At 44.7% G+C, this 25,624-nt stretch overlaps 1 protein-coding gene across 1 annotated transcript in view; it reads left to right on the forward strand.

Moving 5' to 3' along the window:
* ABCA12 (ATP binding cassette subfamily A member 12) overlaps positions 1-25,624 on the forward strand; it is an 84,686-nt gene that overhangs the window by 27,099 nt on the left and 31,963 nt on the right. The window contains exons 10-28 of the mRNA XM_064433591.1: positions 2,788-2,900; positions 3,957-4,053; positions 4,182-8,321; positions 8,925-9,040; positions 9,665-9,771; positions 11,203-11,456; positions 11,567-11,679; positions 12,120-12,244; positions 13,049-13,222; positions 14,120-14,284; positions 15,325-15,526; positions 16,110-16,249; positions 16,811-16,930; positions 18,026-18,116; positions 19,428-19,607; positions 20,494-20,800; positions 22,820-22,934; positions 24,255-24,584; positions 25,457-25,526. Of these exons, the coding sequence (XP_064289661.1) occupies positions 2,788-2,900; positions 3,957-4,053; positions 4,182-8,321; positions 8,925-9,040; positions 9,665-9,771; positions 11,203-11,456; positions 11,567-11,679; positions 12,120-12,244; positions 13,049-13,222; positions 14,120-14,284; positions 15,325-15,526; positions 16,110-16,249; positions 16,811-16,930; positions 18,026-18,116; positions 19,428-19,607; positions 20,494-20,800; positions 22,820-22,934; positions 24,255-24,584; positions 25,457-25,526 (6,959 nt within the window). The remainder of the gene's footprint in view (positions 1-2,787; positions 2,901-3,956; positions 4,054-4,181; positions 8,322-8,924; positions 9,041-9,664; positions 9,772-11,202; positions 11,457-11,566; positions 11,680-12,119; positions 12,245-13,048; positions 13,223-14,119; positions 14,285-15,324; positions 15,527-16,109; positions 16,250-16,810; positions 16,931-18,025; positions 18,117-19,427; positions 19,608-20,493; positions 20,801-22,819; positions 22,935-24,254; positions 24,585-25,456; positions 25,527-25,624) is intronic.

Here is a 25,624-nt window from a genome sequence, read left to right on the forward strand (position 1 = left end):
ATTTGGGGAATGATGCAGCTCCATGCTAATGGATCTCTAAAGGTGTCTGTGGACTATGAGCAGTGTGTTGTTTTTCAGTGACTCTTGTGTCATTCTTTTAATGGGAACTTGATATAAACTCTTGAGTTTTCTCCCAGCCTGCTTAGAGGCACTGTCATGCCCTTGTGCAGACAGAAAAGCTGGTGAGTCACAGGCACTGCCTTTGGTGGAAGAAAAACCCTCCTGGCTGGATAAAGCAAGCAGCCAGCTGCTTCTTTCCAGAAAAGCACAGAGCCAAGTTCAGGTTGCTTTGGAACACCTCAAGCACTTGTAGGGGAGCCATAATGTTGTTTTTTAAAACTGATTACCTAATCTACTGCTGGGTTAATCTTTCAAGACTGATCCTGAGAAAGCAGAGAAGAGAGGAAGCCTGGTTTTCTACCACATGGGCTTTAACATGTCTGACTTGGAGAAAAAAGTGCCAGTTAGGTACTTGCTCAGTGGTTATATGAAAAACAGAGCTGGCTTAACTGCATTATTTAACTGAACTGAAATATTTGATGCAGTTTGCACCTAGGGCAATACAAATTTCTAAAATGGGCTTAGCCTTGAAATCCCTTTCCTGGGCTGTAGTTTGGCTAAACTCTCCCTGATCTCCAGAAGACCTGAGTTACTCATGATTAAGGGACTCTGTTCCAAATCATCTTCTGGATGTGTGACTGACTCTGCTATAAAATATTCTGGATAGTCCAGTTGTTACAGTACATGGAGGACACCAAGAAACTGAGTGTCTTCAGACTGCTGTTTGTTTTTATCTTGCATACATCAGCAGTTGAGTTAAGAAATTGCAGGAGCTTTGCAACTTTGATTGCACCCAGGCTTAGAGAGACTCACTTTTGATCACTGGTGTGTTGCTGAGGCACTTAGAAACCTGTACATTTAATATCAAGGTAATTTTCCATGCTGCATTGTGACACCCATGTGTAAGCTGTAATGTCCTTGTCCTTAAAGGAGTCAGCAGCAGTGTGGCAAGAACTGTAATTTTATTCAGAAGCATTTTCTTCATGCTGCTGTTTCAGTCACAGGATTATTACATTTGGTTGCATTTACTGGCTTGCAGAACCCAGCCTGAGAACCAGCCCTGTTGGAGTGCCCAGGGAGAATTAATATTTACTGTGCTGCTCTGCTTTGCTCTCCAGCTGCAGAGCTGGGGGAAGTTATCATAGGCACAACAAAGAGGCACATAGAATTTCATCACCAGAACTGTGCAGTGCTTTTATGCCTGGCATCTGGCACTGTAAATGCATGAGTAAAGAGTTATTGCAAAGAGATTGCACAAATAGTACTTTTAATGATGCTTACAAAAGCACATCTTAGCGAGCCTGGCCACGTCTCTTACTCAGGCAGGACTGAACTCCTAAAGAAGTGCTCTACAGGGAATTTTTTTTTTGTGGTTGAAATATGAAGGTGTAGAAGAAAAGAACTTTTGCTCATTGGTGCATCTGTATGAACCGAGTGATAAACACCACCAGTGTGAAACAGTAACTTCCAAGTCATGAATCCTATAGAAAGTTTAGCAGCAAATTTTATTACTCACAAAAACCTGGTCTGCAGACTGATTTCACAAATGTTCCTGTTTGTTGCTGTAAGATAGTTTTTCAGCTAAGCAAGTTTATCCACAGCCAAAGTCTGCAGAAACCCTGCAAGACTGAAATAAAAGGGTAGCAACAACACTTGTTTCCATGTTTGCTGCCTTCTGATCTGCGTGATGTGCATCCGTTTTTGGCAAGTCTGTGCCTGCCTCCTCCTTGGCTCTGCCATTGCTCAGCTAAATATGTCATCTATAACTGGGTTTCTTCCCCTCTACGACTCTTACAAGCACATCTGCAGAATGAAAATGATGAGCACCAAGCCCACGAAGCCTGCATGGAGACATTATGTTAAATTAGGAGAGAAGAGATCCCCAGTGCTCTGTTCTCAATAGCAGCCTGTTCCCACAGATCAGTATGTATTTATTCATGCCACTGAGATCAGCCCAGCCAGGTTCTTTGTGTATCACCCGCAGAACTTGAGGCAGGTGAGAGAGAGATGGTGCATGTCAGTGACCCCACAGCTACAGTGAAGGCTGCTCTTTATACAGGAGAAGAAAAAGGGACTAATAATCACAGTGAAGTTTTCAGTAACCTGCACACCTGAGCAGGCAGTCCTTTAAATTAGCTCCTCTGTGGTACAATATGCCTGATTATCAGTTTGTTCCTACCTAAGACTGAAAAACATTCCTTGCTTCCCTGGTAGCCTGGCTATTACAGCATGAAAAAAGAAAGAAGGAGAATTGGAAATGGCAACATTTATTTGTGATCACTTCTTCCTTCTACAGATGTTTTTCCCCCCTAGGATCCCTGCTCTCCCTGGAGCCTTGTCTCCTTGGTTCTTGGGGTTTTTTAGGAGGAAATTCCCCTGCAGCAGTGAAGCACATGGCTGGTGTATCACCTGGGTGTTTTCTGAGGCCTGCTGGCTGGGTTTTAGTGGCCTGTAGATTTTACATAACTCTCTGAAAACGTGCACCTAATGAGTGCCACGCGTATGTTTGTGCTAATACACCACCATGGCTTTCCCATCAAAGCCCCTGGTGTTTGTGTCTTGTGCATGATCAATCAAATAATTAAAAATAGGGGTGATGTCTTGTCTGTCAGACATTTTAAGAATGATAGGCTGCACTCCAGCTGTTTCCTATTAGAGCATTTGTTTTATCTCTTCTCATAAACCTGTAACCACAATTTATTTTCCTTTTTTTCCCCCCTCCTTCAGTGTTTTGCTGGCAGCTCAGAATGTCTCTGCATCTCATGTGAGCGATGATAGATTCAAAACTGCTCAGAATGGGGTTACAGATTCTCCACTTTCCCTGAACTGCTTGGAGCAAGGTAAGGGTCATATCTCTGCTGAAAACCTGTGGTGCTGAGGAGAAGCAAACTGCAGGCTAATAAGTAACCATACAGATAGCACACTGTTCAGGGCTCAGCATAATGGGTTCTTCCTTCAGCTTTTTACAAATGCGAATGAAATGCCTCATTTCAAATGGAACAGTAAAAAAGGCTTGGGTTTGTCAGTAGACAATGAATTAACACGAGTTTGCAGCCTCAGTGGAAAGAGGAAGCAGTAATGTTTTACCTTGATTTGCTTTTTTGGGGGGCATGATGTTAAAATCTGCCTCTGGTTGTGGACTCTAACTCAGCTTGGTGCAGCAAGGCAGGGGCTGGGCTGCACAATGAGCTGTTTACATCCAGATGAGCCATTCCTTCAAATCCCTGTCCCTTCTAGCAGAGATATCCCCCTCTAACTGGGGATCTGGGAACAGGCAAGGGAAAGGAACTAAATGCTGCAAGGGGTAGATGGGGATTGCAGTCCCTTCTCTACTTTTTTTGTTGTGATTGTGGAAGTTGATGTGGGTAAAAAGAAGGATGAGGTCTGCGAGAAGGGAAAACATGGAAAGTGGCTGGTGAAAGGACTGGACACACAGAGATATCAAGATGAGTGTAAATGGCTGTGGGAGACATAAATGTGCTGCAGACAGAGCTTATGTGTGAGCAGCAAAAATGCTCACACATAATTTATTTCCCTAAATGAAGGGAAATAAACCATAATAAATACTTGGCCACCTTACTCTGCATTAGTGACAGCAAAATGCTTCTCAAGCAGGAGACCTCTGTTAGCATCCAGATCACGGGAGCATTGAATTGTTCCTGAATTATTTCAGCACAGAAAGTCACTTCTGGGATGCCATCCTCACTTCCCTTGAAGCGTCAGGAAGAGTTACACCCCAAAAGAAAACTCAGATTTGTAACCAGGATATTGTGGCTTGTGGTGGGATCCTAATTTCATAGGTGCATGTTATGCTGAATAAATTTGCCATTATAGCAATTTTCAGGTTCCAGAATTACATGATCTTTATTAATATGCTCTTCATATTTTTGTTGTAGATAAAGAAGGAAGTTGGGTGACCAGATCTATTTGTAATTCCTTTGTTCACTGGAAAGACAATCACACTTTAGTATCTGAATTGGAGGAAGTTCTAAGGTGAGACATTAGCTAAAGCGATATTACTAACAGTGTAATTCAAATCTATGATCTTTGCTCTAAATCACCTTACATTTCCACTTGCATTGATTTCATATTCACTAAAACACTTTTTTGTTCCCCTCCAGAAAAATAAAGTCACCAGAGATTGGTGGAAAGCACTCCAAGAGGTCCATTAATTCAGATGATTTAGAAGCCATACAAAAGCATCTACATAGTTTTAAAGGCTTTGAGGAAAAAATGAATAGGAGTGAATTAAAAAGCTTAAATCTATTCAGAAATTTGAAGAATGAAACATTACAGAAATTGTATGCATTTCTTGAACTGGGAATGAATCCACACCATGATTATAAATTAAAGGAACCATATAATAAGGAAATAATTGATGAAATCTATAACTTCACATCACTGCAATTACAGAGTGACTTTAATGGGACTTCCATTTTCAATACAATGACCCAGTGGAAAGAAATTCAGAGGGCTTTAAAATTAGCTACAATGCTTTGGAATCCAGCTCTCCTAAGTAATTCCAATTTTAGTACATTGAAAACTACGGATGCTCTCAAAATGTTGTTCTCCACAAGCATGCCATCCCTTCTGGAAGGTCTCAGAGACCGTTTGAGTGGAATGCAAGAAATCCCATCTGTGTTTTCTGATTATCTGCATGAGTCTGAGTCCTCCAGGAACTTCCCAGATCAGCTCCTAGCTCTCGAGAAGATGTTTTTTAGAATGATAGGCACAAATGTAGGTTATCAGTACATCCTGCTGCCTGTGTTTGAGCTGATGAGGGCTGTAGAGAAGTCCATGGGTGAGGCCTGGTGGGATGAGCTGAACGTCTTCTGGCGCATTGGGGAGAAGCTGAGATCCATGAGGTGGCATAACACAGCCATCGTCGCCTACGGGCAGTTTTTGGAGGTGTTAAACAGCAATTTGCAAAAGCTGAACAATAAATCAAGTGGTGTCTTCAGTGAAGAGTTGGATCAGCTGTCGGAATTTATAACAGCTGTGTTTAAAGAGTTTGGGGAAAGCTCTGGAGTAGCCAATATCTCACAAGTCATTCAAGCCATCCAGAAGACATTGTACATCTTAAAAGACTTACAGCTGAATTATAATGTCAGTACATTAAAATCTATAGATCTTTTCTTCAATTTTAACAATAAAACCTTGGAGAGCTTGTCTGAACTTCTGAGAACAGGAATGAAAATAGTTCATTATACAAGTGCCAGTGAAGGTTCCAGTGAAGACATAATTAAACCCATCTATAATTTAACACATCTTCTACTTCAGGAGTTCAGCCAGTCTGCCTCACAGCACAATACCTCACTACAGGCAAAAATTTGGGAGTTCCTTCATTTAGCCTTGGATCCTTTCCTTGAGCACAGCAGCAATGGCTATAGGACACTGCAGAACTGCTCCTTTGAGGATGTGCTTGCCATAGGCCTTGAGGTGCTGTTTGAAAATGCCACTCTAAGGGAGTCCTCAGCCAGGAGCCCCTGCAAGCCCCTCTTGGATTCCTTGGGCGTGGAGGGTGGGCCAGGGAGCAATGACACCTTTAGCAGGGTGTTCCAGCTGGCCATAAGCAACCTGAAACTGTCCCCAGAGTTTGCTGCTGCCTTCAACAACAGCAGGCAGAGCTTTTCCAAGGAGCTGTCGTGCCTCACCCAAGCTCTGCGCTTGTCTCTGAGTTTCCTCTCCAAGTTAAACCTTGTCTCTGAGCTGGGAAACTCGTGGCTCCAGGAGAAGGTGAGAGCTCTGAGTGCAGCCACGGAGGGGCTGGTGCAGGGTGATGCCTCGTGCCCCATCCCAGCCCAGGATGTGGATGATGTATCTCCATCCCAGTTTTTGAACATGCTCCTTCCTGTCCTGCTGAATGAAACAGTGCTGAGCTCCCTGAACTCCTCTGGCAGCTCAGCAGACTGGGATGGGCTGCCTGTGTTTTCCCTCCTGTCAGCAGCTGCTTCCATGAGGAACAGCAGTCTCTACGAGCTGCTGCAGGTGGGCAGAGCTGCTTCCAGCCAGCCCGAGTGGGGACACTTCTCCCGGCTGTGGCGTGCCACGGGCAGCTTGCTGACCTCCAAATGGAGCCTAACAGAAGTGGGTGAATATGTGGAGCTCCTGCAAATGATGAAGAAAGCTCTAATCCTCGTGGACTTTGGGGTAGCTCCTGGAAAAGCATTGGTGCATCAGATTTTTCGTAATTCTACTGAAGCAATTAAATCCTCAGATCTGAGTGATTTGTATAGTTCATTAAAACTCTTTTTCAGTTCAAGTTCTGCCACAGACCGCACATTGGACTTGGAAAGAATATTTCAAGAAATACTTCCTCTGTATGAAGGGAGTGATGAAGGACTGTTCTACTCTAATCCCTATGGAAAAGAAAATCAAGATGTTCTGACTATGGCTGCAGTGATTTGGAATGAGATCATTTTAAACAGCACTCATTTTAATGCAGAGAATGCATGGGAGGTTATCAAAATGCTTGCACTCGATGCAATTTCCCTTGAAGACATTGAAAATTATCTCAGCACAAATGAGAAAGTGTCATCATTATTTTCTGACTTCTTGTTGACCCCTGTAACTTCTGAAAATTTTGCAGAACACCTTCTGTCCCTTGAGAAACTTCTTGGTGCCATGGCAAAGGTGAATACCAGTGATCATTATCTGCTGATCTCTTCTTTGTCTGAGCTAATGCAGAAGCTCCCTCCTGGAAGGCAGGAAAGTGAACTTGATGCTTTCTGGCACATTGCTGAAGGTCTCCAGTCATTGAACTGGAGTAATACAGACAGTCTCACTGCCCAGTCACTTCTAGACATGCTGCAAAATCTGCTAAATACAATGGAAAATGACTCCAGTCTTCCTTTCAGTAAGGAACTGAAGCAGCTGCTAAACTTTGCATCCTCCATCTTTGAGCTGTATGGTGAAGAGGACTCCAGGGGAAGCAACACCTCCATGTACTTGCAGGCCCTACAGAGAGGTATCTTAACTTTGAAAGGTTTGCAGAGAAGTTATGACATCAGTGAGCTTGAATCTCTCAGCCTGTTACTTGACTCTTACAGTAACTATACCCAGAGACTGATGGAAATGTGGGGAGCAGGAATGGAAGCTCTTCACGACACCAACTTAAACAAAACATTTGAGGAAAAAATGGACGTTGTCTACAATTTCTCACGTTTGCTGCTGCAGGAGTTCAGCCAGTCTCCCTCACAGCACAATACCTCACTACAGGCAAAAATTTGGGACTTCTTGAGATCAGCCTTGGATCCTTTCCTTGAGCACAACAGCAATGGCTATAAAACAATTCAGAACTGCTCCTTGGAAGATGTGCTTGCCATAGGCCTTGAGGTGCTGTTTGAAAATGCCACTCTAAGGGAGTCCTCAGCCAGGAGCCCCTGCAAGCCCCTCTTGGATTCCTTGGGTGTGGAGGGTGGGCCAGGGAGCAATGACACCTTTGCCAGGGTGTTCCAGCTGGCCATAAGCAACCTGAAACTGTCCCCAGAGTTTGCTGCTGCCTTCAACAACAGCAGGCAGAGCTTTTCCAAGGAGCTGTCGTGCCTCACCCGAGCTCTGCGCTTGTCTCTGAGTTTCCTCTCCAAGTTAAACCTCGTCTCTGGGCTGGGAAACTTGTGGCTCCAGGAGAAGGTGAGAGCTCTGAGTGCAGCCACAGAGGGGCTGGAGCAGGGTGATGCCTCGTGCCCCATCCCAGCCCAGGATGTGGGTGATGTGTCCCCATCCCAGCTTCTGAACGTGCTCCTTCCTGCCCTGCTGAGTGAAACAGTGCTGAGCTCCCTGAACTCCTCTGGCAGCTCAGCAGGCTGGCATCACCTGCCCTTGCTCTCCAGGGTGGCACAGGATGAGCTCCAGAGCCTGCTGCAGAGGCTCCAGGGTGCCTTCAGCCTCACCGAGGGCAGTTACTACACAAGTGTCTGGGATGTGTTTGGCAGCTTCCTCAGCACCCAAAGGAACCCAGCTGAGGGAGCTTCCCTTGCAAGGCTGTTGGAAGCAGTGACAAGTGACTCTGTCAGCGACCTGTCAGCTCTAGAAATCACAGAAGCCACCCTCTACATTCTCCACGGGCTGAACATCCCTGGCCTGCTAAATGAATTCAATACAAGCTCCAGCTCAGCTTTTCTCTCCAACAAAACCAGTTTTGACAGTGTGATTGATATTGTTGCTCATCACTTCACTGTCGTGGCAGAAACCCTTTACAACAAGAGCCTGCCTTGGACTCTGAGTGACCACACTCTGTCCCCAGCCAGCTTGATCACACAGTGAGTTTGGGCTTTGGGTATTGTAATTTCATGGATGGGTTGTGACCACCATTCTCATTCCAGCATGAGAAGTATGGAATTTTCTTCCAGTGGAACAACCTGAGCCTGCAATCACTGTAATTTAGGACACAATGTATAATGTGGGTTAAATTGAAGAAGAGGAAACTTCTCCTTGAGCTGAAAGTCAGACTTACAAAAAATTGTGTGTGTTGGCACATATCAATGCACAGTGGAACAGAGTCCTGAAGGAGTCTCACCACCAGTGGCAGGCTCTTGGGAAAACCTTCCTTTGTGGGATGACTCATTTTTGATCCTCAGTCTCCCTTAGGTGTGCCTTTCCATCTGTGTAATGCATCCATCACATAGATGTGAACTTTTCAAGTGTGTTTTCTTATTTTGAGAGTGAATGACAGCTTTGGGAAATAACAGCAAAAAGAACTGATGGAATAAAACTGGGGGGGTACCCACTTAGGAGAGATGGCTTTCATCTGGAATTCTTATTTACTCTGCTGAGGAGCAGCATCCATAGCTGACAGGTTGCTCACTAATACATACCTTGTTTTTGAACGAGAAGCTGATTTAAATTCCTATCTTATTTTTCAGATTTCTGTTTTTAGAATTTCAAAACACCGTCTTGCAGGTGACAGCGAATAGCAGCTATAACCCTTACCTGATGTGTTTAATAAATGCTGCAGAAGCTGAAGATGGGCAATTGACAGGTGATCATGATTTCATTAATGCTGAGGGGCCTCAGCTGGAATGTGCTTTGCCTAATGGTGGGAATGGTGTTACAGGGTTTTATCTGCTGGCAATTAACTGGAGCTGTGAGACCTGGGGAAGCCAGGCTGGGGTTTTGTTTGAGTTATGTCACATTGGGATTATGAGCTTCCATCCCAGTCTCTCCAGAAGGCACATCTCTTTTTCTTGGTGTGATGACAGGTTGCTGACACTCAGACAAAGCAATGTTACAAACAGAAACCTCTTTCCCTTCACGGCTTTATGTAGCTGTAATATTACAGCAGTTATTTCTGAGAGTTAACATGGTATTTGACATAAATACTCATCATTTGTGCTTATTGTAACACCTGAGAGGTTTTACCTTTGCACCTATTACCAGGATGGGGTGGATTTCACTAGGAACTGGGCACCTACTTGAACTCAATCCCTTATAACCCAGATTACAGTTTGGGCCTTGCTCTGTGATTTCAGAGGTCCTCAGCCACAGGAGTTTGGGGGAAAATAGCAATGCTCAGTTGGCCTCAGAATGAAAGTGCTGATATTCCCATCTGTGAAGTTTCTGGCATTTTTGTCTGGAGTAACTATTGTTTTTTTCCCCTGCACAGAAAACATCACACTGCTTTTGAAGCAAACTCATCTGAAAAAGAACTCTTTTATGCAAAATAATACCTCTGAGAAACATTCATCCATACCAGAGCTCCTGAAGCTAAAAGTGAGTCTGCTTAAAATGCTGACTTGAAGGACATCCCGCAGTGATACATGAATGTGCAATGGTGGTTTTGAAAAACAGAATATGGAAAAAAGTTTTCTTAAGAGAACAGCTGATAAAAACTAGGATGAAACTCTGTGTTCTGTCTGCTGCCTATATGTGAAGGTCACCTGTAAACTGCATTGAGGAACTTGTTCTTTTATCTGTCCCTACTGTACACCCATTTTTCAGAGGAGGTAGAGGTGTTCCTGTCCTCCCATGTGCTGGATAGGATGGCTCTGTTTTCCAGCAGCTCTCCTAGGAGGATGAGCACTGCAGAGGTGGCCAGTGGCAGCATGTTCCTCAGTGCACCACTAGTCTTAAAATTCAGTATATTGAGACTTCCTGAAGCACCTTGCAGAGCTGCAGTCATTCTAGGATGCCTCAGCTTCACTTGAGGAGGAGATAGGGAGGAGTTCTGGAAGGCACAGTAGGGATTAGCTACCTCTGCCCTGCTGAAAATCCATGGAATGGTGCACTCCTAATTGGCAGTTAGCAGCATGACTAACTGGGTTACTGCTGTGCCAGCACCAGCGTGGCTGGAGTCGAGTCCCCACATGCTCCTGTGGCCCCAGATGTCACACAACACCAGAATGGCTTCTGAGATTAAGCACCAGCATTGGTTCATGGAGTTCCCTCACCAGCTCTGGGTTTGGCAGTGCCTCATTTGAATAAAATGCTTCTTAGCCCATGCATTCATGACTGCACTAATAGCATGCATGCACTTTAGTCTATTGCTCCATATGAGAAATAGCATTTAAAAGTCCTTTTAAAAAAATACAGCAGTGTGCAATGTTGTTGCTGTGTAATATATCTGTAACAATAATATGATGAGCCTCAGTGTGACAGCTACTTAAGGGCATAAAGCTGAAAATAATTCTTCCCATAAGAGCCTGATAATGTAAATAATGATGTCAGACAAGAGGGAAGCCCATAACAACAAAGGCCTATAATTTTACACGGGTTGGCAGATGGGGAAGCTCTGACTTCTGGCCAAGTCCCTTTCCTGTGCTGCAGAAGATGACCAGGTGGTATCTGAAAGGCTAAACCTGTTGTGCAAGGTAGATTTATTTGGTCTCTGAGAAGATTAATTGGTAAACAGGTAAGTCCAATGGAGTACTGCTGTCTAAGAGTGTTGGGCAGGGGAAATGACATGTTAAGATTTGCAAGGTTTATCAGATCCAGCCAGGTCTGCCAGAAGCTCACACAATGATTGTCCCAAACTGTTCTATTGGAGACCTTTTGAATGAACTAAATATATATGTATTTTAAAATCTTAGTCCTAAGGAGAGACAGAAAGGGACAGCTAGACTCCTTAAAGCTTGCCTTTTGTAATTCTGTCATCTAACTGTTGTTTGTGCATTTGTCTTCCTTTTTTCAAAATGTCCTTTGAAGATCTCTCGCCTCCGGGATCTGACAGCACTTCTGTGTGACTCTGAGAGCTCTCAGTCCATCCAGCAGCTCTGCCACCTCCCCGAGGTTCCCTTTGGGGAGCTGTGTGAGCAAGGCCAGGCTCAGGAGCAGCTCCTCCGTGCTGCTGAGCTGAGCAGCCAGCTTGTGACCAACGTGCTGAGTCACAGGAGGATCTCCCAGGAGCTCCAAAATGTGCTCATTGGGGATGCCACAGACATCCAGGCACAGCTGAAGTGGTGAGGCTCTCCCTCTGAGCTAGACTGTTTTAGTATTCTGTTTGTGAAATGACTTCTTGCCTTCTCTTTATATTCTCAGTTTTGTTTGTTGTTTTGTTTTTCCAATTCAGGCTTCAAGAAAATGTACCAGAAATTGCTTTCTTTCAAGAGATTCCTCAGTATATGGCTGCTTTGAATTCCATGTTGAACATCACTGAGGGTTTAACAGACTCGAGCAAGCAAGGTACTCTTCTGTATTTTCTTTACAATGTTGGTAAACATCACCACTGGTACCACACTCCCTGCTGGAAATCCCAGAACTGCCTAGCTGCCAGGAAGAATTGGTATTAATGAAATAACCAGACACCATGACCTTGGGATCCTTTATCCGGGGTACTTCTAGAGACTGTTCAAGATCACACTGTTTTCTTTACAAAGAAAGCACCAAGTCTTTCCATCTGAGCAAATTTTGCTGTCCTGAGACGTGATAACTTCAGCCCACAAACCAGACTGTAAAATTCAGGAAGTAATGACTGTATGTTCCAATTGTTTTTGAATTTTTTCTTACCAGCAGTGAAGTACCACACTCCCATACTTCACATAAAGTCTTCTCCATGTGCTTAAAATTTGCTGTGTGTCTGGAGAAAGCTGTAACATCAATTGTTCTTTGACTCTTCATTCCAGAAAAGTTAAGAGATGTGTTTAAAAATGTGGACCAGCTGAAAGAGGACCTCAGAAACGCAACAGGAATGTCCACAGCCAGCATTGATGCTCTTCTGGAAGCATCTTTCCCAGAAAACAGCAGTCAGGTAAGTTTGCTGTTATCCTTTTAGGAGGTTTTGTTGCTTTCTACTGTTCAGACCATTAAAACTGTAATTTGTTAGTGAATGCAGCTGAGCAGGTCACTGGGTGTGTGACAGCACAGATGACCCCACAGGGATAGAAAGAGGATAGCAGTGCATGTTATGGATTGGGATGGCCACCAGGAATGCAGTGGGAGCATCACTGTTGTCAGCCCAGCCTTTGGAGACTGGGAGCCATGTGGTCCCTTTGGCTGCCACCAGGAGCTGGTCAGCAGCCAGGCACTGCCTGGAGAGGGATGGCTCTGATCTGCAGCAGGGCACAACTCTGGGACACACCAATGGGGGCTGAGCAGGGCCTTCAGTCAGTCCTGGTTGCTGAGAAGTTGTCCAAGTCCAGGTGAAAAAGTACATTTATAACCACAACGTGTGAGAGCACTCAGGGTCCAAAAATAACCTCCCAGAATGAGAGATGAGCTTCCCTTCCTCAGCCTCCTGCTCCTGCAAGCAGAGCTCCAGATGCTTTTCCCCTTCTTTGGACTGGGCCCCAAAGAGCATGCTCTTTTCCAAACTTCACCTGCATCAGTCAGTGAGAAATTGAAGCCACAAAAGCTTTTACTACTGTGCAAGCTGGGTAGTAAAACACAGTCCTTAGGATTTGTCCCTGGGAGCAGGAGTAATGGGCAGGCATTTTCTGCTTCTTGGGTGGTTGAAATATGGCACTGTGGGAGGAACAACAGCCAGACAGGATTAACCCAGGCATGGTGGAGTGTGCACCCCTAACAATTCTCTTTCCCCTTTGTGCACACCCAGCTCCTCTCTCAGGTGCTGCAGCTGGAGTCCTGCAGTGTCCTTCTGGAGGACCCACAGCTGCAAGTGGTGGTGCAGGAGCTGTGCAGCCTCCCTCTGGCAGAGAGGACTCGCAGGACCTACCTCCTTGGGGTCACCCTGCTGAGACACCTGGACATTTACAATTTCTTATACAAGGTTAGTGCTGGATTTTTAGAGTGGTTTCTACAGTCTTTGCTGCACGCAGTGGCTGAAAGGTTATAAAATATCATTGCAGTGGCCAGAAGCTACACTGATTTACATAAGCCAAAGATCAGGCTTTGCTCATGCAGCAATTCTTATTGCATATCCATGCTGTGACAGCATGGATATAAATGAGAAGCCCAGCTGGTGTAAAGCAGCAAACCTCATTTAAAGGCACTGGACCTACTCTAAATGCCTCCCTATCTGCTAGTATCCTTTATGTGCTGTCACAACCTCTTGAACACTCCCAGCTGACCCAAAAATGAGCTAAATTTTTTGATTCCTTGAAAAGGGAAGCCCTGGAAAAAGTCCTATAAAATATCTTTTCCCTATTTATTTGGAACTGCAAAGTTATTAAATGATTGAAATTCCCCCCCAACCTCCCCAGCTATAGCAACAGCATCTAAGAAAACATTCACAGAGAAGTGAATAGTAAGCATGTATTTTAAAGCACAGGAGTGATCCTGGGTAAAAAAAAAAGTTGTTAAATGACAGTGCCAATGAATTTGGGCTCAGGTCAAAAGTCACTCGCAGTGTTTGACACCTGTACTGTGTGAAATGAGAGATTTGATCATATCCCAGCCAGTGCATGACACACATTTCCCAACTGTAGGTGTTTGGAAATACACTGTTAGATTATGTAATGTTCAGGTGAATGGCTTGCAAAAGTGCTTGGGGATTTAGGAATACAAATCCCATTCATTTCCCATGAGACACCCACTCTGTAAAGCCTCCTTGCAGTTTTGAAAATCCCACAGTGCTCATGTTTGAGTTAACACAATATGGGCGTGTGCATGCCTGTGCACGCAGAGTCCTGCTCATCATAATTGATTTCCTTCCTGCCTCTTGCAGATGTTTTTCCCCAAGGAACTTCAGAAACCCATGGACAAGATGTTAGGCCTTCTGACAAAAATGAAATATTTCAGACATCAGGTTGAATCTGGCATTGATCCATTGCTACAAGCTATTCATTCCCTGAAAAAGCTCCGACAGTCCAGGAAAATGCCACTGACTAAGGTATGTGTAGTCTGCCTGTGCTTTTGAGGCAAAATGCCACTGAAATGGTTTCTACAGTAATTTCTTACCCTAGAAGCCACAGGTGCATTAAACCATAGATTCTGTTTCAAAGCAACAGTGTTCTGAGAAAAAGCTCTATCAAACTTATCTCTGGAAGTGTTCAAGGCCAAGCTGGATGGGGCTTCTGGCAGGTGTCCCTGCCCATGGCAGGAGGCTGGAATGAGATGAGCTTTTTGGTCTCTTCCAGCCCAATCCATTCTGTGATTCTGTGTTGCCTTCCTGGGAGAGTTTTGATTTGGAGCAGTGGGACCATCATGTGCTCATGAGTGGGGAGCACATGCTGTGGAAGGAACACTTGGAGCAAGAATGCCTTAAAGGAGAGAGGACTTCCAGCAAAATACTGGAAGGATCAGCTGGTGAAAACAGCTAGGGAACTGCCCACTAAAGGCAAACCCACCAAAGTCAGCAGCAAAAAACTGCCTGGGCTTTAGTGTGCATTAGATCACACCCAAAGCCTCCAGCCTGCCCAAAACATTCAGTACAAACCCATTACTGCTCTGACAGCTGCAGTAACTCCAGGGTGCACTGCCTTCATCCAGCACAGTGTCCAATCCATCTCTGATCCATAGTCCAGGAGAACACAAGTGACAGGAACTGTTCCTGGTCATCATTCTGCCTGCACATTGCAGAGCCACGTGCAGCCATGGACTAGATGGGGACAGTGATGTGCACATCCATGTGACAAATCTGTGTTGTAACCCAGGTGTGTGAATGTCACCAGGCACACATTACAGGGAATTTCTGTGCACACATTCTAGGCACTTCCCACATTGGCTGTCATACCTGGAAATAAATGTGCCACCTCTGTCATAATAAAAAAATGCATGATTTCCATGGAAAGTTCCTATTTTTGTAAATGCAAACCTCTCATAAGAAAGCAATATAAAAATGTTCAGTCCTTTCCTTCTCATTCTGTTATTTCTCTCCAAGTGGGGTGCTTTCAGTGTGCAGGATTTATTTGTATTTTGTCTTTTCTGCAGGCATTATTTAAACCAAACAACTCTGGGATAACACATGGCACTTTTAAATCCATGTCAAAAGTCCTCTGCAACCAGGAGATCACACCCCTGTTTTTTGAGTCTTTGCTTCCAGACTTTGGAGACCCTGTAAGCAACAGTTCTCATGCAGAGGATGTCTATGTCCAAAAGCTGATGAGGAAATATGGGATTCCTCAGGATTCCAGTAAGTCTGGCTTTTCCCTAGGGCACAAACGTTTCAGAGCTGAACTCTGCTATTTCCAGACAGATCTAGTGCTGAGCTATTCTCCATATGTCTCTGAGGGCTGGAAGTGCTCATTATTTATGGTAGCTGAAGATCTGCACTGCCCTAATTATTGGTGGTTTATTTCCATAAATGTTCAAAGGGAAAACTGCCTGTGCAGCAGAGCAGTGCTTGACGCTGCCTCCCATTTGTTGATGATCTGGTCCTAGGGCTCGACAGGTCACTGCTTTTTCTTGATGTGTAGTTTTTCTGACTGTACTGACATTATTAGCTCCTCTGAGTTCACAAAACTCCATTTAACCTTCAAGCAGATAATGTTGGCTCGAACAGCCAGACTCTTGTTGTCTTGAGTTCAGCAACAGGAGATCTTGGGGGTGGATTGCTTTTGTCAAGATGCATTAGATCACTCAGTGAAGAGGGCCCTGAAGTCATTCACTGGCCACAGCAACAAACTGGGCAGATGGGAGAAAAAACATACTGGCAGCTTTCTTGTGTCTGGTCTGTTTGTTCTCTGTGCAATTTGTTTGCTTTTCTCCCCTTGCAGCCCCGTTTTGCTTATCCTTTTACCTGGACCTGGTCAAGACCCCCACTGGAGCTTTGATTTGGTCTTTCTTAAAACCAATGGTGCTTGGGAAGATCCTTTTCACACCAGATACCCCAGAAACTCGAGCAATCATGGGAAAGGTATGGCTCTGCTCCAGCACATCAGGATACACCCACTGCAAAGGGTTGTAATTTATCTAGCACAGCCTTGTTTCCCTGGGAAGCAGAGGGCTGCTTTCTCACTGTTTGGAGTATTCATCAAATTATCTTTTCCTGCTTGCCTTGCTGGCCTTATGAGTCATCTTTTGTCTTTAGCTGAATCTTCCCTCCAGAAGCTGCTGTTGGTCTAATATTTATAGGAAAATTGTTTAAGGCCTTCAGTTTATCAAGTTTCACCCCCGTATTTTCAGCCAGTAGGAGAGATGTGCCTCCCAGGACAAATGCTGTAAGCAGTGCTTGTTCACAGGCAGACCAGAGGCAGAAGGAAAGCAGATATTCAAGGCATGCTCTAAATACAATATTTTTAAGTGCTTGCATAAATTCAGTGTTTTAAGGGGCATTTTGCCCAACAATGAGAGGATGCTAGGAAAAATCCTAAGGAAAACAAATTTGGTCTCAACTGCTTTATTGATTTATTCATTGGTTAAAATCTGTAAGGTAATGAATAAATTAATCCTTTTGTTTTGTGGGCTTCTTTTGTAGTCAAATGCAACCCTGGAGCAGATGGCTGAGTTAGCCCTGAAGTCCCAGGAGTGGCTGGACCAGTCTCCTGTCATCCTGAACTCACTGACTAAGTTAAACCAAACAGTTCCAATGATCAAGGTATGACTTCCTACCTCCCCTCTGTCTCCTGCCAGGAGGGACCTGAGAGGATGGATTTGTTCACTGAAGTAAACTGGGGTTCCAGGGACATCTTAGCTCAGCTGGGGAGACCCCTCTCAGTTTCTGTGCCTGCCTGTTCCCTTAACAGAGATGCTCCTGACTCACCTTTCCCTGCAAATGCTCTTTCTCAAATGAACTCTTTGTAATATGCTCCCTGACCCTGGCTGTGCCGGGGCCTGCTGGAGGGCTGAGATGAGCAGGGAGCACTCTTCAGTTTGTAAATTAACTTTCTGCTTGATGGACTGATCCAGCCAGCCAAGACTAGGCAAGAAATGAATTTTTCAGGAAATGAAATAGTATCTATAATAAGCGTGTAGTTCTGGGTACACACATAAGAGCTAGAAGATGTTTTGTACCTCAGTGAATGTAAATGAAATTTCTTTTTCCCCCTCTTAAGAAGCCTAACCTTGCTTGGATACAGAAAGTAGTAGACTGTAACGTTACACATGCTTGTTTCCCATTCTCTGTAGTAAAAATTGTTTCCTTTTCTTACAAAAATGACATCCCTGGAAGCCAAAAACATTAGCAGTTAATTTTAGGGGCTGGAATTCATTCTAATTTCCATGGCACCAAGAGAAAATCCAGAGTGGAATGTGCAAAAGTGAAATGCAATATTCTCTGCTGATTGCAGTCATTGGTGGAATAATGAAATATTCAGCCAAACAAAAACCTGTGCTGATCTCCAAGTTTTGGTTGCCTACGCGCTGTGCGCTGGCTGTGTTCACAGGACTTTAAACAGACACAAGGGAAATTTACTTCTAGAATAACTGAAATTATCCATGATTTTTTTTTGATGGGACTCTAGTGCCTGGTGGAGACTCAGCAGGCATCCTTTCTTGACTCAAAGAAGCACTGACTTGGACTCAGGGAGCTCTCTAGGACATTCCCAGTGCTGATGCAGAGTGAAGGGAGTAGGGAGGGGGCAGTACAAATACCCAGTGAAAGCAGCTGCTCAGTTGTGGTTTAGAATTGAGTGAGTGAGCTCAAGAAGCTCCTGGTCAAGCTGATGCTTTGTCTTTCTCTGCTTGTTGACAGAACGCCCTGCAGAATCCCTTTGTGCAGGTTTTTATCAAGCTGATGGTGGATTTGGACGCAGCCGAGCTCCTGAATCACATAAATGAGCTGGGTAAGTGTGTCCATGATGTGCTGCCCTCTCCCTTGCACTTCAGGCCTGGGAGCTCCAGCGTCAGCCAGCTGCAGCCATCCCCTAGCCTGCTTTTCCCTGGCCCATGTTGGAGGCTCCAGGCAAAGGCAATCCCTGCTGTGATGCAGAAATCTTCCAGGGAAACGACTCTTCGAGAGCAAAGCATTGGTGTGAGGAGATGTTTCTCCTGGGTGTTCCAGGGGGAGGTTTGCCGCGGTGTGTGGCCACTGGAGGACACTGTTTAGCCGTAATTATGGCTTCAAATGAGCTACCTGGGACTCGGCTGGAGCTGTTGTGGAGAGCTCCCTTGCATCGCAGCGAGGCTCAGATGAGAAGCTCTCCAGAGCAGAGCAGCCAGGGATCAGATAAATGTACCCAGGCTGATGCAGACAGAGGCATCAATGCAGGAGATGCTCTGCTGCAGTTTGCTGCAAGGCCCTCCAAGGTGACATTTGCTGCTGTGCAGTGTGAGGATCACCAGTGACAGTGCTGGTGGGTACATCCCCTGTGAGTGCACAGCACGGGGATCACAGTCCCTTCCTGCCTGGCCTTGCTGTCCCTGCCTGCTTTTGCAGTGAGTGGCCAGGCATGTCACCATAAATCTGGACTGTGCCAGCAAAGCCCAGCAGCAGCCAAGAGTGATTATGGTCTGTTGCAGTCATTTACATCCAGCTGGTGATGACCCCTGTGTTATTCATGAGCAACAACTCCTGCCTTAACTCCCTATAAAGCCACAGTGCCTGTAGCAGCTGTTCCATATTAGTTCCCTTGCATTATGCAGCCACCTTTGAAACCTGCCAGCAAACAGCAGCATCTTTATTAACTGCAGCATCAGGTTCAGTCCACACATCAGCACAGCACTCACAGCTCTGCCTTGATGTGCTTGGATAAAGCGTGTCCTCCCCTGAGACACGGCAGCTCAACAGGCGAGTTATTGCATCCTAAAGCAGAGGGTGTGGAAGGAATGGTGAGCACCACGTGCATGTCTAAAGCCTCAGCAGGTTAGTGGGGACTTCTGATTTGGGATGGCTGTCACATCCCATTGCTGGCATCCTCCCAAAGGCAAACTCACGAGCATATTACAAATGATTAACATAAAAACTGGGTCAACAGCATGCCTTCATTGCATTGCTGAGTGCAGAAATGTATTTCACACTTCATATTTAGCATGATGGGTTTTGTTTTGTTTTCTTTCCTCCTTTCTGGTGTCAGCGTGAAGGAGTGGAAAGCTGGAGTGGGATTTTTGCTGGGTGTAGTGATGCTGGAGGGTTTGTCTGTGGGCTTTTTCCCTAGATGATATCCGGCTGGAATTGCAGAACAACGCTGACGTTGTTGATCAGCTGAACACGTTGGCTGCCCTGGCTGTGAACGTCTCCTCCTGCGTCTCCTTCAACCGCATCCGGGCAGTGCAGGACTTGGATGAATTGGAAGCGGTGGCTAAGGAGCTCTTCCTGAAGAACGAGCTGTTTGCAAGTATGTGGCAGTCCCAAATCCCCCTGACAATTGAATTTTGCCTGATAGAGTGTGGGAATGCAGCATAAAATATTTGGCTTTTCCCCAGCAACTGTTGTGGTCACAGCTCCCACCATGCTGCAGTTGATTTGGAGCACGTGTGTGTGGGACCTGCACACTGAGACCTCCTTTTCATGCCTCCTCTTCCCTTACACCTCCCCTGTCTGTGGTCAACTGCTGATTTCTCTTGGTTAATTCTCAGTTTGAATAAAATCCCACTGCCCCAAGGTGATCTTTGTGCAGCCATTTCCTTTCAAGCTGCTACGGGAAAAGGTGCTTTAATCAAGAAAGGTATCACAGAATCATTCAGGTTGGAAAAGACCTTTAAGATCCTCAAGTCCAAATATGAGACAATTCAATTTATTAGAAGGTCATAAATCACTTGAGATATTCCAGCCAAGCACCATAATGGTGTACTGAGTCTTCTAAGTCACACTTTTCACATTTGTGGGATTGGATTGTGGGATCACACTGCAGAGAGGGGTGGAGGGAGCAGGAAATAGGAACTTACATTTGTATCATTAGTACAAATTAATATTTGAAGATTAGATCCTCAATTAGTATTTACTCGTAAATCCTGTGACCTGTTTGGTTTTGTACTTCATAATTGAGGGGCAGATAGAAACTTCTGCTTCTCTTGGAACTTCAAACCCTGGTGATATTTGTCCTTTCCCATTGTAGCAGTTTTTTTCTCTGTTTGTCCTCTATACTATCATATGTTTTATACATGGAATAATGAGGAAAAATGTTCTGGATAGAAAAATTTCTGTGAAGAAACCTTGTAAAAATAAGGTATCTGTGTGTGCTGTCAACTGCAAAGGAAAGCCTTTTCCCTTTCTTTTCCCAGGTATCATTTTCAAACTGCCTTCAAGGCCTGGCCACTCAGTTCCTGGGGGCCTGTCCCTCCCTCCTGTGCTCAACTACACCATCCGAATGAGCAGCAGGATAACCCAAACCACCAACAGGATCCGCGAGCGCATCTGGACCGTGGGCCCGCACAACTCCACCTCCCAGAGCCAGATTTACAGCCGGGCCTTCATTTACATCCAGGACAGCATTGAAAGGGCCATCATTGAGCTGCAGACTGGCAAGAAGCCAGAGGAGATAGCTGTCCAGGTCCAGGCCATGCCCTACCCCTGCTACAACAAGGATATGTAAGTTTGGGTGGATTTTGCCTTCATGTTTTGTGTCAACTCATCTTGTCAGACTTGTGGAGTACACCATTCTTTAATTCCACATTCACATAGCATAAAAATAATTCAATTCTGTTCAGTTATTTCTTTTTCTCAAGGGGTTGAACAAAAGAGGGAATTTTTGACTCTAAGATGATCTGTTTAGTTTGCCTAATCTTTTGTTTTCAGTGCTCTTTTTATATCTGGATTGTGATGGTAACTTTGTAGGTTTTACAGCAGGTAAAACTCCCTGTCCCAGTTTTACTACACAGAGTGGGGTTGAGAGCTGGCAGAACTTGGTTAAATATGAGTTTTGGCTTCTTCTGTAGGTGTTCACATGCAGACAGTGCAGCAGAACTTAGAATTGATTTTTTGGGGGGATAAAAGGGGTGCCTAGGTTTATGAGTTTTATGGTGGCCAGAACTGAGTGGAAAACATGCAGGGAAGGGATTTAAGGGCCCATCAGGGAGCACTGGAGGATGTTCAGCAAGAAGGATTGATAGATGTGAGGGTCACTGTGCCCTTACTGAGGGTCTCCCTTGGAGCAAAATGATAGGCTGGACCTAGGAGCTTTTCCTACTGAAAAACCTCCATGCCAACTGGGTCAGCCAAAAGATTTTTTGGGAGGGTAAGATATCATTTAGGAGCCATGGCAGAGCTGTTCATCTCCTGTGTCAGCTGTCACTGAAGAGAGCTGGGCACCTATAACCCCTCCTCAGGGGAGCAGCATGGGATGTGCCCAGCACACAGGCAGGAAGCATCCAAACCCAATCTGCAGCAAATTCCTGGGTTATTGCTGAGAGAGAGTTTTGTGCAGTGATTAACTGCCTGCTGGAAGCACTGACTCCAGTGCTGTCTGCCTCTTTTTGTTCTTGGCCTGCTGGGAAAACCACTTGCCTTTGGGTTTCCCTCTCCCCAGCCCAGGTTCAGAGGGATGTGTTTGCTCAATTATTAAAATACCTCAAGGCTTTGGATTTGCATCCAGCAGAAGTCATCACAAAATGCCTGCTTATTGATTGGTATTGCACAGTTATCATCCTGGAGAGAAAAGGGGGGATGAAATATATATATATATAGATATAGATATAAACTAGTACACAAGGGGTGTTGGGCCATGCTGAATTTTTAGGAGCCTTTCCTGGTTCTTTTTAAGTAAGGCTTAATTGGCATGGAAGCGTTTCCTAAAATGCTGGATTATAGGAAATTTTCAGCTTTACAGGTAAAAAAAAGTTTGAAAACAAATGCAATGTTCATTTGTCACTGTTATTGTACACTATTCCAGGAATAGCACTGATTATGGGTTTAAAGTCAGGTTTATAAATTAAGGAAGAAAATGGAAAATGCAGACCCTGAAGGTGCCATGAAGGGAATCCTCTGCTATAAAAACTTGCTTTCCATGTCAAAAGGAGAAATTTATTTTTGGCCATTGTTTTTTGGTTTTTTTGTTTTTTTTTTTTTTTTCTTCATGCATTTGACACTGGGAGAAGGTTTTAATTAAAATGAGGAGCCAAGAAATGTGCCCTAGGTCTGCCTGTCCTGTGGGGTGGTAGGACAGATAGCTTATAGGAAAGCACCCACATCCACACTCCAGCACCAGGAAATATGGCCTGGTCATGAAATTTGGCCATTCTATCTGGGAACAGAGCTGGGAATTATGGCTGGTGCTGTGATGGTTCCAAATGGAATGCAGCCCATCAGAGAGGCAGGAGATGCCACTGCTCATGGTGCTTCCTGCTCCTGCCAGTGGTGCTGCTGAGCAAGGAAATCCCTCTGCAACATAAAAAAAAAAATATTCTGAGCAGTCAGGAGTTTGATGAATAGAAAATCCAGTGCAATGGCAAAGGAGTCTTTTTTTGTAATTATTAATTTTACTCCACATTTTGAAATATAAGCATGTCTTTTCCTGTGCCAGAGTATTGTTCTGAAAAATATATTCTTGTATAAAGCCTTAATCCCCAGAACATTTTGTATTCAGCTAAAGCCTGCTTTTGCCTTTTACAGGTTCTTAACCAGCGTGACCTACTCTCTTCCATTTGCTCTGATGGCTGCCTGGGTGCTGTTTATAGCTGATTTTGTTAAAACACTCGTTCAGGAGAAAGATCTGAGGCTTTATGAGGTACGGGGAAACTTTCTGGGGCGTGCAGAATTATAAACAGATTTTCCTTATTCCTGGTTAGCGTGTCTGATGTTCAATATTAAATGGAGCAAAACAAGCATTAAGGAAAATATTCCAGATACCTATTGTTTGACCTGCAGTGTGTGAGTTCTGACATTATAATCAAGCTCAAAGCCATGGAGATGCAGGGTGTTTGCCCTTCAAGTGGAGGGAATATTGCTTTGCAGTGCTGAACACAGGAAACATGGGCATCTCACAAAATTACAGGGTTTCTGAAGATTTAAAGCTCTCTAAAAATTGACTTTGAGTCATACCTACTGGGGACAAAGACATGAAAAGTGACTTATTTCCTATCCTTGAAGTTATTATACTTAATATTTCAGAAGGTGCTACATATTACATCAGCTCCTCTGAAATGAAGTTCTTCATTCAGGTTGCCTGTTGGAAAAGAAATGACATTGAGACATTGGGAATTTATTAAATTAACTCAGGTTTTCAGTGTGATCACTGTCAACAGAGATGAACAGCAAAGAACTTTTGTCAAACTAAGCTTCAGCAAGCAACAAAAGCTTTGTGCAGATTTGTTTTTTATCCTACACCATGGAAACAAATACTGATTCACCAAAAAAACTTCCAAGAAAGGACACTCTGGCCTGTGATGAGATGGAAAATGAATGAACCCCAGTGTGTGCTTCCTGGCAGCCCCCTACTCTAATTTAGGCAACGATTTTCACTGTCTCCAGGGGACCAGGGCATCACTAATCTTTTTAGCTGTGTAATAATCCACAAGAAGACACCAGCACATGTAGTTTCTTCTGGATTTATCAATACAAATTTACAGTTTTATGCAAGTAGGGGAATTAATCGTCAGCTAATATAAATTAATATTTCTTCCTTCTGACCATAGTAATTTAGCTGTTATTTTTTGTCTTGGGGTTGTGTGAGAAACGTCTGGTTTCAAAGACATTTGAGAGCTTTTAGGCTTAAGCCACTGGATCAATTATCATTATTTTTAAAATTACCAAAAGGCTTTAGAAAACGTACAAATCTAAGGCCAGAAGCTGCTTTGGAGCCTGTGGGCTGTGACATTTGATCCTTGCAGGTCCTGTCTGGGCTGTTCTTTTCCAACAGACTGCTTTGCAGTCCTTGGGCATTCCTGAGATGGGAGTGCGTGGTTTGTCCCTAGAGAGAACGAGCATGGTCTGGTTGCAGCCCTGTCCAGAAGCTGGAAAAAGAAATCATTCAATATCAGCAGAAAGATCTCTTCATTTCTCCCAAATGCCACTTGTGATTGGGTTTTATTCACCTTCCTCTCTGCAGTACATGAAGATGATGGGTGTCAATGCCAGCAGCCATTTCATCGCCTGGTTCATCGAGTGCGCCATCTTCCTCCTGATCACCGTCACCTTCCTCATTGTTGTTCTGAAAGTGGGTCAGATCCTTCCCAAAACAGACACAGCACTCCTGTTCCTGTACCTGATGGACTACAGCCTGTCCATCATAGCCATGAGCTACTTCATCAGCGTGTTCTTCAACAACACCAACATCGCGGCCTTGGTGGGCAGCCTCGTCTACATCCTCACCTTCTTCCCCTTCATCGTGCTGCTCGTCATCGAGAACCACTTGAGCTTCTCTGTCAAGAGCCTCCTGGTGAGTTCTGCTTCTCCTTAGTCCCAGGCAGGGTAATGTGTGGAGGCAGGGACCTCAGTAGCTCTTCAGGGACCTCACTCCAGCTCTTACTGTATCTCGTGCCTTTCTGAATTCCATCAGCGGGTGGTGACAGGCACGGTAGGAGAGTTGGCCATGACCCATTTGGGGGACACCTGGCATTAGCTGTGTCCCCTGACTGAAGGCACTCCTTGTGGAATTTTAGTGAGTTCCAATCTGCCAGCTGAATCACATTAGTGTGAACTATATACTTTCCCCTTTGGAATTGCAACGGAAAATGGATTATTTTCACCCACTCTGAAAAACCAGGCTGTCTCAGTGAGGGGTTTGGGTAGCAGGGCTGGCTCTGCTCATTGCTGCCTCAGATCATCCTCTGGCTTCCTGTGTCTCAAATTCCTACACATGGGAGTAGATGTGAACCCTTATTTCTTACCAAGGGGCAGAGTAGGTCCATGTTAGGTTCCAGAAGCCAGACTCGTCACCAAATTCAGGAAATTATATCTATTAAGGCAAGTGATAAAAAATTAACCACATGGCTCTATGAGGTAATTCTCAAGCACTGCTGTATTTCAAAAGCCTAAAATAAAGCCCTGTATGAGGGAGGAAGCTGTGTCCTGGGTGTGGAAGCAAAAGAAAGTCAAGCTCTAAGGAGCATTTCAGCCTGTCACCAGGTAGCACTTCCCATCACAGCCCTGGTCCAGTGCTCCTTGTGACTGCTGGGGAAAAAACAAACCCAACCCTCATTTTTCTGGCTATTGGAATAACCCAATGAGGTACCTGATTGCTTGACTGACCTGACTTCTCTTTGAGACTAATTCAAATGTTTCCTGTTCTCAATTTTGTTTATTCCCCAGAGTCTGTTGTCTCCAACTGCCTTCAGTTATGCAAGTCAATACATTGCTCGCTACGAGGCACAGGGCATAGGTGAGTTTATGGCTGACAAAGCCAGGCTTTGAACCAGGCTTTGGTGGTATTTCACAGCCTGAGAGGAGTTCTGAGTGTGTTTCTCACTTCCTCTCTGC

This window comes from Passer domesticus, chromosome 10 (genome assembly GCF_036417665.1).
Source record: "Passer domesticus isolate bPasDom1 chromosome 10, bPasDom1.hap1, whole genome shotgun sequence".
Classification (NCBI taxonomy): Eukaryota; Metazoa; Chordata; class Aves; order Passeriformes; family Passeridae; genus Passer; species Passer domesticus.